General features: G+C 42.7%; 2 protein-coding genes across 2 annotated transcripts in view; both read right to left on the reverse strand.

Moving 5' to 3' along the window:
* Window positions 1-89: 89 nt before the first annotated feature.
* LOC123507411 (protein NATD1-like) lies at window positions 90-2,967 on the reverse strand. The gene is made up of 3 exons (XM_045260239.1): window positions 2,669-2,967; window positions 883-998; window positions 90-615 (listed from the first exon to the last, which is right to left on the reverse strand). The coding sequence occupies exons 1-3, from the start codon at window positions 2,805-2,807 to the stop codon at window positions 496-498; spliced, it is 375 nt and encodes a 124-aa protein (XP_045116174.1). The 5' UTR covers window positions 2,808-2,967; the 3' UTR covers window positions 90-495.
* Window positions 2,968-4,046: 1,079 nt separating this feature from the next.
* The window catches only part of LOC123507566 (serine/threonine-protein phosphatase 6 regulatory ankyrin repeat subunit C-like), a 20,521-nt gene continuing 11,165 nt past the window's right edge, over window positions 4,047-13,402 (reverse strand). The window contains exons 8-11 of the mRNA XM_045260511.1: window positions 13,008-13,235; window positions 12,224-12,385; window positions 9,198-9,381; window positions 4,047-5,149 (exon numbers count right to left, since the gene is read on the reverse strand). Coding sequence (XP_045116446.1) covers window positions 4,964-5,149; window positions 9,198-9,381; window positions 12,224-12,385; window positions 13,008-13,235 — 760 coding nt within the window. The 3' untranslated portion in view covers window positions 4,047-4,963. The remainder of the gene's footprint in view (window positions 5,150-9,197; window positions 9,382-12,223; window positions 12,386-13,007; window positions 13,236-13,402) is intronic.

The following is a 13,402-nucleotide window of genomic DNA, read 5'->3' on the forward strand; positions in this document are numbered from 1 at the left end:
CATTATACAGTAATTCTTTCTTCATTAGAGGAATAGGGAGTTATCTTAGCATATCAGGAAATTTAGGAGGTAACATACAATTAAGACACTTTTTTACCAAGTACTTTACTTCTTTATTTAGTTTCTGTTAGAGACAGTTGTTTCCGAGTACTGTAGCCAGGAAATTGCAGCACAACCATCCTTTATTCATGCTCTAGTCTCCTTCCTCCTCTCAGTTCCTCTCTTGCATAATCAAGTGCTCTGAACCACTACTGAATATATTCATATTAACATTTCAGTTCCCAAATAACAATGTCATAATAAATAATTAACTAACATGAATTCTATTACTGCAGTGTTATAGCAAATTATGTCTGTAACAATAGTACTTAATTCAACATTACCTGTAGTTTAAACAAAAACTATCTAAGTTATTCAACATTACCTGTAGTTTAAACAAAAACTATCTTAGTTACTGTTTTCCCTTTACATTGAGTAGGAACCTTTGCTAGGAGCCTAAGACTGAATGATTTTCTCTGTATAATGAGGTAGAGGGTTATCCTTATAATACTTCTGGAGATACCAGCAAGTTAGCTTCATCTGCTGATCTTTACTGATGAAATATTCAAACACCTCCTGAAAGAGAGAAAGGGTTAGCTCTGTCGTAAGCATTGCATTGATTACAAACTGCAAAGTATTGTCATTGTGTCACATGAGTTGCTATCTGTGAGGATTGGCTGTCTTTTCACTTTAGGCTTAAGTGTTTGTGAATAAGACCATAAATAGAATGTATTGGGGGAAGATGTCAGTGTAGTATGACATGCCTATAGTATTAAGCGACATCACAATAGCTGCTTATAGCTTGGCATCACACCTTAAAACTATGAAGCAAGTCATATGTACCTTTGCAAGGACCTTAGCTATTCCCTGTCCTCTGAACACTTCAGGGACCACTGTGTGCTGCAGGTCAACTGCCTTTGTCTTTGGGTCCAGTATGTCATACTGCAAGTATGCCTTGTCTGCAAAATTTTAAACTTGGCATCAGTGACTTCTGGGACCATGCACGTTTCTTTTATCGTGATTTACTATTACACTTCCCCTTTTGTGTTCATACTGCATGCATGAGAAACTGGACAAGTGCTGGAGGAAGTAAGGGACAAGGGATGTGTAAATACATTGAAAAAAAATTGTTGTTCTATAGGATTTGACTATCAGGATTCAGAATGTCAAGCAACCATTGATTATGACAGACCTCATTAGGGAAGGTTCTCAAGAGATTCACAGGCCTGCCACAGGTTTTCTTGTAGGATGGATGAGTAAGGTTGATGAAATGTACAGGAGACATAAATCATGGTTACTATACATCCTGGTGACAGTGGTGGTCAGCTTGCACAGTTAATGGCCAAGAGACCCTTAGGTTTTTAGTGACAGGACTGCCAAGGTTGACTGAGTTCTATTGAGGCCCTGGTGGCCATCTTGGAATGGTCAGGTCAGTAAAGCTGCAAGATTCTTATTTAGACCAATTTCTCAGTTTCCATTTTGCTGTAATATGGACAATTTTAGTGATGTGTTGTAGCATCACCACAGGGTTACTTAAGGATTGAAACACTATGGCATTAGGTGTTTACTTATCAAGGGTTGGAATAAATACATCACAATTTTCGTCAATCAGTACTACAGTGATGGACAAGATCTATTTAAAGGCCAAAATGGAAATCTGTATAATTTCCCCTGAAATATTTGTAATATTATCTAAATCTTCTGTAACAAGAACAAAAACAGGATAATAGTCAAACAACATAACTAAGTATTTTCATCAGTAAGCAAGATTTGGTAGGTTAGGTTAGGTTTCATTCAGTTCATTAATTTCACTGATGATCCCCATTTTGGGATCCTTACTTGAAAAAAAAAAATTGCCGAAAAATGTCATCTGTAAGAAACATATTGTAAGATTATTAGCCAGATTTTTAAACACGATCTCCATGTATGGGGACCACAAATTGTAGAGGATTTCGCTGCAGGACTTAGCCCTGTTAATGGGCCAAATATTTAGAATTACGTAGTATATAATGTATTGTGTACTTGTAAGTGTATCTTTAAGTACTGATGACGAGGTCGCTGTGCGACTGATACAGGATAACCTAGATGGGCCCTGGTGGCCCTTTGTTATCCTATTATTTATGTTATGTATGTTAACACTAGTGTCAGTAAGTACCAATAGCAAACCCCATGTCGTGCTTCCTCTTACTAACTTAGCACCAAGAAACAGCCACATTGGTATTAGTAATTACTAACACCACGTTAAGAAAAAATCGGCTGTATATCCATAACCTGCCATAAACATTACTGAAATACAGCTGACGTTGCGGCACCGAGTTGCAACTTTGCCGTACCATGAATTTCGAAATAGCAAAGTCGAAAGTGGCAAATGTTTATAAAAGTCGGACTCAGCAAAGTTGCACCGCAATTTTCCGCGACTTTGGGAACAAACTTTTTTTCTGTAAGAAACTACCAAGTTACCAGATCCGGCGGCAAAGTCGCAAAGTAAAAGTCACTCCCAGTTCTACTGAAATACCTAAATATGCATGACACGGAAGGCCAATGCCAAGGAATAAGTTACTCGGTAGTGCTATTAGACAAGCGATAGTGACAGGTTCTGTCAGTAATTAATGGAACAAGGGATACGCACCTTGCCCTAGCTTGATGTAAAACTCCATATTCTCCTCATCGTGGACAACCTGCATGTCCTGCGCCGCTGCCCTGGACATTGCTCTCGTCAGGACATTGAAGGCCAGTCCCTGGCCGCCCCTCACCGCCCTAGGCAACATGCTGATGATGACGATGAACTAAACCACCTGCTGGCTTATTGGTTCATTGGTTTGCCTTCATTTCACTCTCCTGTCCTCTGTATGTTCCCCACGTACTTAAGTAATGCACTTCATGTACTTTCTTTTATCTGTTGCTCAATCAGATACCATCGGTTCACAAGTCTCTGTGATTAACGGGGAACGTAAACATATCAGGTGAATCAAACTTATGGTATGTTTTTGGGTTACATTTCAATATCTACGATGTCTAAATTAATTTTGAGCGATCCCTTGGTAACTGGTGTCTACCGTAGTCATCTCATTGAGTCATTATATTCTCGAATTTCTCAACTACCTACCTACTGTAGCTAGGTAGATAGAAACGTTAAATTTGTTAGTAACAATAGTTGCATTGCATATTTCAATTATGTAAAAAAATCCTTTCGAATCAATCTGGGAAGACAAAGAACACCTGCCAGGCTGCCACTTCCATTAAATAAGGGAAGAGAATTGACATATGCAGTTTTCGGCGTAATATCAGATAGCTAATGACAACGAGAGAGAGAGAGAAAAAAAAAACTGGTCCATTAATGAGAGAAAAGGCAACATGTGTCTCAAAATAATGCTCAACATGTCTGCCTGCCAGGCCTGCCTTGCCTTTTCCTCGTCAGTTTCCTTTCCCGTTATACCGTACCCAAGTGAGTGATCTGTAGCGCTCCTGCCTTCCAGAACTGAGCGAAAGATTGCGTTACATTTAGTCCCAATCGCTCGCGCAAAAATTTCTTGGCACTTGGCACCTTGGCACTCCTGACTACTATTTTCGCTACATTTTCCTTGTTCCATTTGCATTTTCCCTGTAGTTTTTCCTCTATTTTATCACCAGAGGCTATGGAGGAGAGAAGGAGGAGGAGGAGGAGGACGGGAGAATGGTGAGGAATGCAACAGGAGGGTGGGGAGATGATGTGGAGGTGGTGGTGGTGGTAGTGTTGGTGGAAGTGGCAGCTGGAGGAGGTGGAGGCAGCGGTGACGGTGGCAAGACAGGTCGTGGGGAGCGTACGCGAGGCAGAGGGTCACAGAGGACTTCCCTGAAAACCCTTTGTTCACTGTTTCCTGCGGTGTTCGATTTCCCTCACCCGGGTGCGGCAGATTACCTTTCCTGCCGTGGTCTTTTTCCACCTGTCAGCTGCAATCCAGATAACACGGAAAGAACACACACACATCAGGACAAAAGAAAATTATTCCTTTTTTATACCTGTTTTATTTATTTTTTTTATTCACAAACATCCAGGAAAAGAATAAACACATCAAGATAATTATGAAAATTAATACTTTTCATACTGATTACTTGCTTACATACACATTTGTACAGAAGCAAATACATATGTCTGTAGGTTTATTAATTATTCCATATTATAGTAGAGTTCTTGCTGACTAGATGTCTATTTTGAGACTGAATACTATTAGAGTAAGAATAATCAACATGCAAGACTGTTTACCACCTCTCCTAATACATCTCAGAGTGGCAATGAACACAATGTATGATGAGCATATGGAAGCGAGTGAGAGGTTAGTTTTATAACATCACGTCATCCCGCTCTTCTCTTAGCTTTAAATGCAACTACGTACAAACGAAAAGCAACCTGGTTAAAATTTTCAAAACAACGAAAACTGAACTGAAGACAAAAATATATTAGGCGTAATAATAAAGGCAGGATTAACAACGAGTAAAAACTAAACCAGCACCACTTACACTCCCTCTCTCTCTTTGTGTCTCCTCACGCATTGCAATGAAATGATCAAAGCTACAAAATAACGAAAGACGAACTAAGCATGATAAAAAGACATCACAACGACAAAACCAACATATCATTTATTGTTCTCTCTCCTCATGCCTCGCCTCGCTTATGCACCGCCAAGCAATGATGAAAACATCACTAGAAAAGCAAAACGTATTGAGCTAAACGAGAAACATGCAAAATAACAAGCGAGAAACAATAAAATTATCCTTTCTCGCACCATTCTCCCTCCCTGCCACCTCTCTGCCACTCTCTCACTCCTCCCAGCCTCTACTCTCGCCTCTCTAATGCATAACGGGTCGCGAACAATATTATGCCGCTCTGTTGTCGAGTGCAGGGAGACGTGCGGCGAGAGGGACTGGCAACACCTCTGGCTATCCCTCATGAGCGCGTCTCCTCGTCAACCAGGTGTGTTAGGGCCTCCAGCTCGCCCATTGCCGGCTTGTCCTGGTCCCGCGGTGTAGCTGTATCCAGGGAGTGGCCCGTTAGGAGTGCTAGATGGGTGGGCGTGTAACCGCGGCCATTTGCTAGATGAGGATCGGCTCCCGCTGCTACCAACTGCCTCGCCTTTATCGACACAAAGATGATGGTTTCTGTTAGGTTGATTGGTTACACTTGATTTCTAGGTTCTTTTCGTCATGAACTGGTTTGTCTTTATATTCTAATTGTGATAGTTAGCTTTTTTTCGTATTTTTTAAAAATCTGGATAGTGTTAGATGGATTCTGTTATGTTCATTAGTTATACTTGTTTTCTATGTTCTTTTTTTATGATTTACTGGTTTGTTTTTAGTGTTTTCATTGTATATGTTTTTTCACGTTTTTTTTTTTTTTTTTTTAGTTTGGACATTGTGTTAGTGGAAACGTAATTATTCCTGTTCTCAGACTTAATTTAGTGGGGTTTTTTCTTGTTCTAATGATTAATTTTCTGTATGATTGACGTTACAAGGCTGCTTTTGACATTTTCGAGTCTATGTATTTAGTGTATAGTGTAAATTATCATTATTATTATTTTTCGTTAGTAAGCTCGTGTGCTTTTATTTCATTTAGTTATTTATTTTTTCGTGCGTCCATGTTCTGCGGTGTGTTTCCCAGTATACTGACAGCTCGCCTCCAACCCTCCGCCCGTCCTTTTTTCCCCTCACCTGCATTGTTCCTTGTTGCACCTGCGTCACTCCGTCCTGCGCAGGCTTCTCTCTCCCTCTCTCCCTCTCTCTCACCCTTTCTTCGTTACATAACCCGCCTTTCTCTACCCCAACCCCTCTTCCCTCTGTCTCTCTGTAAGGCGAAATCATGTCTGTATTTACATATCTTCTCCTCATGTAACCTCATTTTTATGTATTTCTGTTTCTCCTCATATCTGTTGCATCTCTCTCTCTCTCTCTCTCTCTCTCTCTCTCTCTCTCTCTCCGGCATACGCTGACCGCAACCCCATCCTTCTCTCCCTTTCCCCTCACCTCCCCGGGCTATGCTCCAAGCTGATCAACCCAACTACCCTCCGCCTCTGTAGTGTCGCTCTTCCTCGCGCCCTCCCACTCTCACGCTCTGCAAGCACCACCGGCCACCCCCACCTCCCCCCGCAGTCCAGCAGGCAGCTTAAATGTGGTCTTGAACTTGATCTTCGAGCGGCAATAGGCGCCCGCATTCCGCCATGGCCGCCTCGGTCACCCACGCGCATGTACCGGCTGCCCCCAGTCATGACTCGCCGCCGAAATTGATCGGCAAACACAAAGGAGGGAGGAGGGAGGTCTAGCGCGCAGACACGGCGAGGGGGGCGACGTCTGGGAGGGAAAGTAGGGCAGGTGCGTGTCTGAACGCACACACACACACACACACACACACTCAGCGACCCGCCTGCAGCCTCCCTCCCATCCACCCTCAGTCCCTCCTTCCTTCATCTCCCGCCTTGGTTTTCTCCCTCCCTCCCTCCTTGCTTCTCTCTCAGCCCCCTGGAGCAAGGACCTCTGGCAACCGGCCGCGCTCTGGCCAAAACTCGCACGCTGACACTCGCGCTCTGCCACCACCTGCAGCCATGTAGTGCACCTTCCATGCACGCAAAGGAAGCCGGCGTTGTCCTACATATGCCAAAATTCTTGCAGGGAAGGCAGTAATGATTAAAAATGCACGAGGGGAGGCAGGCCGAGGCGGGAGGGAGTCTGAGGCACGGCGAGACAGACGGGGGCGAGGTGGTTGGGATCTTAAAGCTGAGGTCTCCCTGGGTCACGTTGCCGAGCAAGACGGCTGACCTTGAGGCGCGGTGACTGGGGTCATGAAGGAGAAGGCGGAGGAGGCGCTGACGGCGAAACCGGCGTATTTATTGGGTTACCAAGATTTTTTGTGTTTGTTTTCTTCCCCGACCTTCCTCCATTCATAAGACGAAAGAAAGGTCACAGGTGTCATTTTTTTTCTCCCAGCACACCGTAAGAGTGACGTGTGTTTGGTTATGTAATCTTCCTCCTTTGTTTTCCTTCTTACCTACCACATGCATATTTCTCATACCGTTCGTGTGGCGAGGCGTGTTTGTTCCTTTTCTTGTCCGGGACGATTGTGGGTATATCTTTATTACGTATCTTAATTAACTTGTTTTTAGTTCTCCATACCTAAGCCTTTGGTCGCTTCTTGCCCTGCATTCATCACACACTATCGTGGTTCCCTGGATGGTTTGAAGACGTGGCGGCGTTCAGTACACTCCTTTATCTGCCAGTATCGCAGCGTCGTAGGAAATTTAATACTTCCAATAGAAAAACATACATTATAACTTTAGGTATAAACCGTTTATGGGACACTGCACACGCTCGTAAATACAAAATTAGTCAGGGAACATTATAACAATTTGATACCGCGGCCATCAAATCTATAAAAAGAAGTTTAATCAGCTATATAAAGTTCAGCCTTCCTTCGTCTTTATGATACAGAAGGAGTTATTTCAAGATTTATGGCCGACATTTTGAAAGACGAGTCACAGAAACGGATGGCGAGACGTGTTTAGAGAATTATGCTATTGAATTCTTCCCTCGTTCCCTCTTGTCTGTTATCGACTGTTATCTATCTACATTCTTTTCATTTTCTTTGCCTCTATTTCTTTGTCTTCACGTCACTATTATTACTTTTTTAACTTTTATTACTACATATTCATTTCTTCCTCCTTCTCTTGTTTTCTTTTATTTTTTCATGCTGAGTTTTATTTTTGTTCTATATCTGGTCTTACTTTCTCTCCATATCGTGCTAATCTTCTTCTTCTTCTTCTTCTTCTTCTTCTTCTTCTTCTTCTTCTTCTTCTTCTTCTTTTCTTCTTCTTCTTCTTCTTCTTCTTCTTCTTCTTCTTCCTTCTTTCGTGGTATTATTTATGCATTTCACTCATTTTCTTCTTCTTGTTTGTTTCTTTGTCTGTCGTTGTTTATTGTGTCATTGTTAATTAATCATCTCCCTTTCATCATCTCTCTCTCTCCTATCTCTAGTGCCTCTCTCTACCTCTCCTTCTCTCTTCCTCTTTCCCTCACACTTCTCTCCTATTTACCTTCCCTCCCTCCTTTCCTCCTTCCCTCCCTCCCTTACCTTCATTCCTCTCTTAACCCTTTCTTTTTTCCCCACCTCCCTCCTTTCTTTCTCTTACTTTCCCTCCCTACCTCCTTCCCCCCCTCTCTCCCTCTCTCCTTCCTTCCATCCATCCATCTCCTACCCTTCCCTTTATTCTCTCCCTCCCTCCTCCCCTTACCCTTTCTTCTCTCCCTCTCTCCCTCTCTCTCTCTCTCCCTCTCTTTCTCTCTCTCCTTCCTTTTACATTATGATATACCTCTCCAACTCTCCACAGATCTCCTCTCCCAACACTCCTCTCTCCTCCTCCTCCTCCTCCTTCTCCTCCTCCTCTTCCTCCTCCTCTTCCTCCTCTTCTACATTAATAAGAGGTTACCTGGAGTCATCCTTGAGTGTGTTTGCCTGGGAAAGGTTAACTGGTTCTGTTTCCCTTCTTGTTCTTCTTCTTGTTTTTTTTCTTGTTATCTTTCGTGTTTCAGTGTTTCCTTACTTCTCTTCTTAGTATTCCCCTTTTCTTTTGTTGTTGTTGTTGTTGGTGGTGGTGGTGTTGGTGTTGGTGTTGTTATTGTTCCTCTTCTTCTTCCTCCTCTTTCATCTTCTCCCCTGTCTTCTCTTCTTCCCCCACCACAACCATCACCACTTCTACTACTACTGCTACTTCTACTACTACTACTACTACTACTACTACTACTACTACTACTACTACTACTACTACTACTACCACTACTACTACTACTACTACTACTACTATTACTAGTACTACTACTACTACTACTACTACTACTACTACTACTACTACTACTACTACTACTACTGCTACTACTGTTGCTGCTGCTGATGCTGCTGCTACTGTTACTTCTACTATTACTACTACTACTACTACTACTACTACTACTACTACTACTACTACTACTACTACTACTACTACTACTACTAGTAGTAACGCTAATACTTGATATGATAGCTATTAATCGAAGTATGTTATTAATAAGTTAGGTTCTCTTCTTCTTCCTCCTCCTCCTCCTCCTCCTCCTCCTCCTCCTCCTCCTCCTCCTCCTCCTCAGCCTTCCGCTGCAGGACTCACCAGCGGCGCCATGCCAAGGTTAAGGGCGGCGTGGAGGGCAGTGTTCCCTCCACTCCCTCTCTGGTTCACCTCCGCCCCTCCTTCAAGTAACAGCTCCACCATTCTGCACGCCACCTCCTCGTCCTTGTCCTCCTGTCTCTCCTCCTCCTCCTCCTCCTCCTCCTCTCCTTCCTCCTTCCTTTTCCTGTTGGTGAGTTCAGAGTGTGTTAAAATGTTGCTTTTTCTCCTCCTTCTCCTTCCTTCTTTCTTTCATTCATTTTTTTCTTTTTCATTCATTTTTCTTTCTTTCTTCCTTCCTTTCTTCTTTCATTCCTTCCGTCCTTCCTTCTCTCCTTCCTTTTATCCTTTCTATAAGTAAATTGAGAACATACTATACTAATAATATCACCACCACCACCACCACCTTCACTACTGCTACTACTACTACTACTAATAATAATAATACCATAAATCCATTCCCTCTAACTTGGCGAACAGGCTCCTTCCCACTTTAGGTTTCCACGTTTATCATTGACTCATTTGAAAGATGACTTCGCCCCCTCAAGTGAATCCTCTTCTTAGATTGGTATTTGTGTGACTGGAGACTAATATTACAGTATTTGTTCCTCACTTGTATTCCTTTAAGTTCCTCATGTCATACGCTGTACACGAGTATGCTACAATGTCCTGCAGTCCTGAAACTATTACATTGAGCCCCATAGAAAGCTGCATAAACCGTGGACAATCTACATACAATTATCACAGCGTATTATTAATGTATGCTGGCAGTGGTATCGTTTGTTAATTAATTATGCTGCTCTACCTGATGTTGCTCCCAGGCGCCGAGTGATATCCGTGTTTTATTATTATTGTTGTGATTAGTGCTGGGATCTTGGTGGTGAGAGAGAGAGAGAGAGAGAGGAGGGAGGAGTACAGACTGACATGAATAGATTGAAAGATAGACAGATAAACACGAAGCCAGAGATAGAGACATACAGAAAGACAGAAATGCATATAGTAAGACAACCAGCCAGACAGACAGATAGACAGATAGATAAACAGAAAGAGGGACCGACAAACAGATAGACAGACAGAGAACCAGAGACATACATATAGACAGACGGACATACTGACAGATAGAAAGTAAAGAAAAGGGAAAGAGAAAAGAAAGAAAAATGGAAGAAAAAAAGGAGTAAATGAAGAGAGAGAAGGTTAAAGAGAGAGAGAGAGAGAGAGAGAGAGAGAGAGAGAGAGAGAGTGAAGTGGACTGACGAATCGACTTCTTTTGTTTGTTGTGCGAAAGACGTGATTAGAGAAGCGGTGAGGAGGCGCGATCAATCCTGAGAGAGAGAGAGAGAGAGAGAGAGAGAGAGAGAGAGAGAGAGGCACCTTGCTCTGAGTGCCCTTAAGGTAATCATATGTCCCCTCGAATAATTGATGCTTGAACCTTTGGACCGCTCTCTCTCTCTCTCTCTCTCTCTCTCTCTCTCTCTCTCTCTCTCTCTCTCTTCATTTTTTTCTCTTTTTTTTTTCTTTTTTCCTTCTATTCCTACTTACATCTATTTTTTTTTCTTCCTTTTCTTCATCATTATTTTTGTTTTCATTCCCTATGCATCTTCTGTTCCACCTTCACCCCCTCTCTCTCTCTCTCTCTCTCTCTCTCTCTCTCTCTCTCTCTCTCCGATAATGCTAATAATGACGAGGAAATCGATGTAATGAGGACGATAATGAGAATGACAATGATAATGATGGCCGTAGTGGCGAGAGAGAGAGAGAGAGAGAGAGAGAGAGAGAGAGAGAGAGAGATAATTGCCCATTAAATAAGAAAGTGTCTATAGAAATTTAATAATGAGTGAAGGAGTGTTTGGGACGAGAGAGAGAGAGAGAGAGAGAGAGAGAGAGAGAGAGAGAGAGAGAGAGAGAGAGAGAGAGAGAGAGAGAGAAGGAGAGGAGGGAGAGGCAGAAGAGAGGGAAATAAAAACCACATTGAGTGCATCGGAGAACAATAGTAATGGTAGTAGTTTAGTTTGTCTATCTATTCGTCTACAGTACCTGGAGGAGGAGGAGGAGGAGGAGGAGGAGGAGAAAGAAGGGGAGCAGAAAGAGGAGATGAGTAAAGATTAACCGATTTCGAGGAAGAGAGATGGAAAAGATAAAAATGAATAGAGAATATAAAGAGAGAGAGAGAGAGAGAGAGAGAGAGAGAGAGAGAGAGAGAGAGAGAGAGAGAGAGAGAGAGAGAGAGAGAGAGAGAGTCAGATTTATAAGATAAGGAATACGGAAGAAGAAAGCTGGAGGAGGATAGATATAAGGAAAGAAAAGGAATAAAAGAAGAGAGAAAGAAACATAAGGGCGAAGGAACTGAAAGAAGAAGAAGAAGAAGAAGAAGAAGAAGAAGAAAGAAAGAAAGAGAAGAACAGCACCAACAGCAGTCGTAACAACAACAACAACAACACTGAAAAAGAAGGAGAAGAAGAACAGAAAGGAGGAGTAGGAGGAAATTAAGAACAACAACAAGTAAAGACGAAGAAGAGAAAGAAGACCATAAGGAAGTAAAAAAAAAAAGGAAGAAACAACCAACACACACACACACACACACACACACACACACACACACACACACACACACACACACACACACACACACACACACGTATTAAAAAAAACTTTACTCTCACCACGACAATTTTCTAAGGCCACAGAGATGACTAGCCAGGTTCTGAGTCAGTTTCTCCTTATAATAAACTATAGAAACCTTACCAACCCATCACCAGAACTATTAACCCCCTCAGTACCATAACACGTGCCCATATCTATTCTGCTTACTATTTGGTAATTCTATACAGCTTTAGAAACTTATGTAGGAATTAAACTTGTAAGAACCGTGGCCATTAATCTTCTGACCTCCATAGGGCCTTCCTATCTCAATAAAATGGTCTAATCGTACACAATTCTCAAGGTAAAAAGGAGTTACAGTATTGAAGGGGTTGAAAAAGCAAAATGTTTCAGATTACAACCTCCCCCCCCACACACACACAAGCACTGACCTACTAGAAGCTGCTGCCAGTGAAGAGATCCCAGCCAGAGCCAACATAAGAGGAGGATGGGAGCCCGCTGGAAGCTTCACGTCAGCTCCATCCTGCAGTGCCGCCTTCACCACCTCCAGCCGCCCCCCAGCCACCCCATAATGCAGAGCCGTCAAGCCGTTCCTGGTAGAGTGAGGGAGAGGGAGTTGGATTCTGTCTCCACTGTGTTGACTAAAGAGAAAGATCAGAGAGGAAAGGTGCAGGGAAAGATGACTTGATTGGTTGATTGAGTGAAGAAGAGGATGATAAAATGATGAAGGTTATGATGACGAAGGAGAAGAACATGCAGGAAGGAGGAGGACGAGGAAAAGATGAACAATAAGAAGTTGAAGACTAGAAAAAAAATAAAGATGATGATGAAGAAGAACAGGAAGGAGGACGAGGAGGAGATGAATAAGAATAGAAAAGAAAGATAAAGATGATGATAAAGTAGAAGAAGAAGAAGAAGAAGGAGAAAGAGAAGATGAACAATGAAATGAAAACTAGAAAAAAGACGGTAAAGATGATGATGAAAGAAGAAGAAAAAGAAGGAGGAGGACGAAGAGAAGAAAATAAGACGAAGACTAGAAAAAAAGAAGATAAAGACGATGACGAATGGGAAGAACAGTTAGAAGAGGACGAAAAGAAGAACCAAAATAAAGAAAAAAAAACTAAAAAGAATAAGATGAAAAAAATACACTAAAAAAAAGGAAGATTTAATAAATTCTAATTCACGAACATTGAAGCCTATCCCATCCCAATCCACCTGTCCGGAAGATTCCAGTCAGCTCCGGCAGTTCTGAGCCTCCTAGCCAGATCGGTGCGCCCCTCCCAGGCCGCCATGGCAAGAGGGGTGAGGTGCGGCCCATCTGTAGCAGAGTCCACGGCAGCCCGACGCTCAACCAGCACAGCCAAGGCATCCCGGGCCCCCGCAGCTACCCCCGCCACCAGGGCCGTGTGTCCCCCATCCACCACGCCGTCCACTCGCTCCACCCTACAGAGAGAGAGAGAGAGAGAGAGAGAGAGTGGGGCGAGGGGGAAAAGGCAGTTAGAAAAAGATGTACGTACGTGAAAATTACTTCTGTTATTTGTATCGTTCATGAAAGACAGTTAGGTTTAGGTTACGTTGCAATTATAGATGTCTGCCAGAGAGAGAGAAAG

This window comes from Portunus trituberculatus, chromosome 22 (genome assembly GCF_017591435.1).
Source record: "Portunus trituberculatus isolate SZX2019 chromosome 22, ASM1759143v1, whole genome shotgun sequence".
Lineage (NCBI taxonomy): Eukaryota > Metazoa > Arthropoda > Malacostraca > Decapoda > Portunidae > Portunus > Portunus trituberculatus.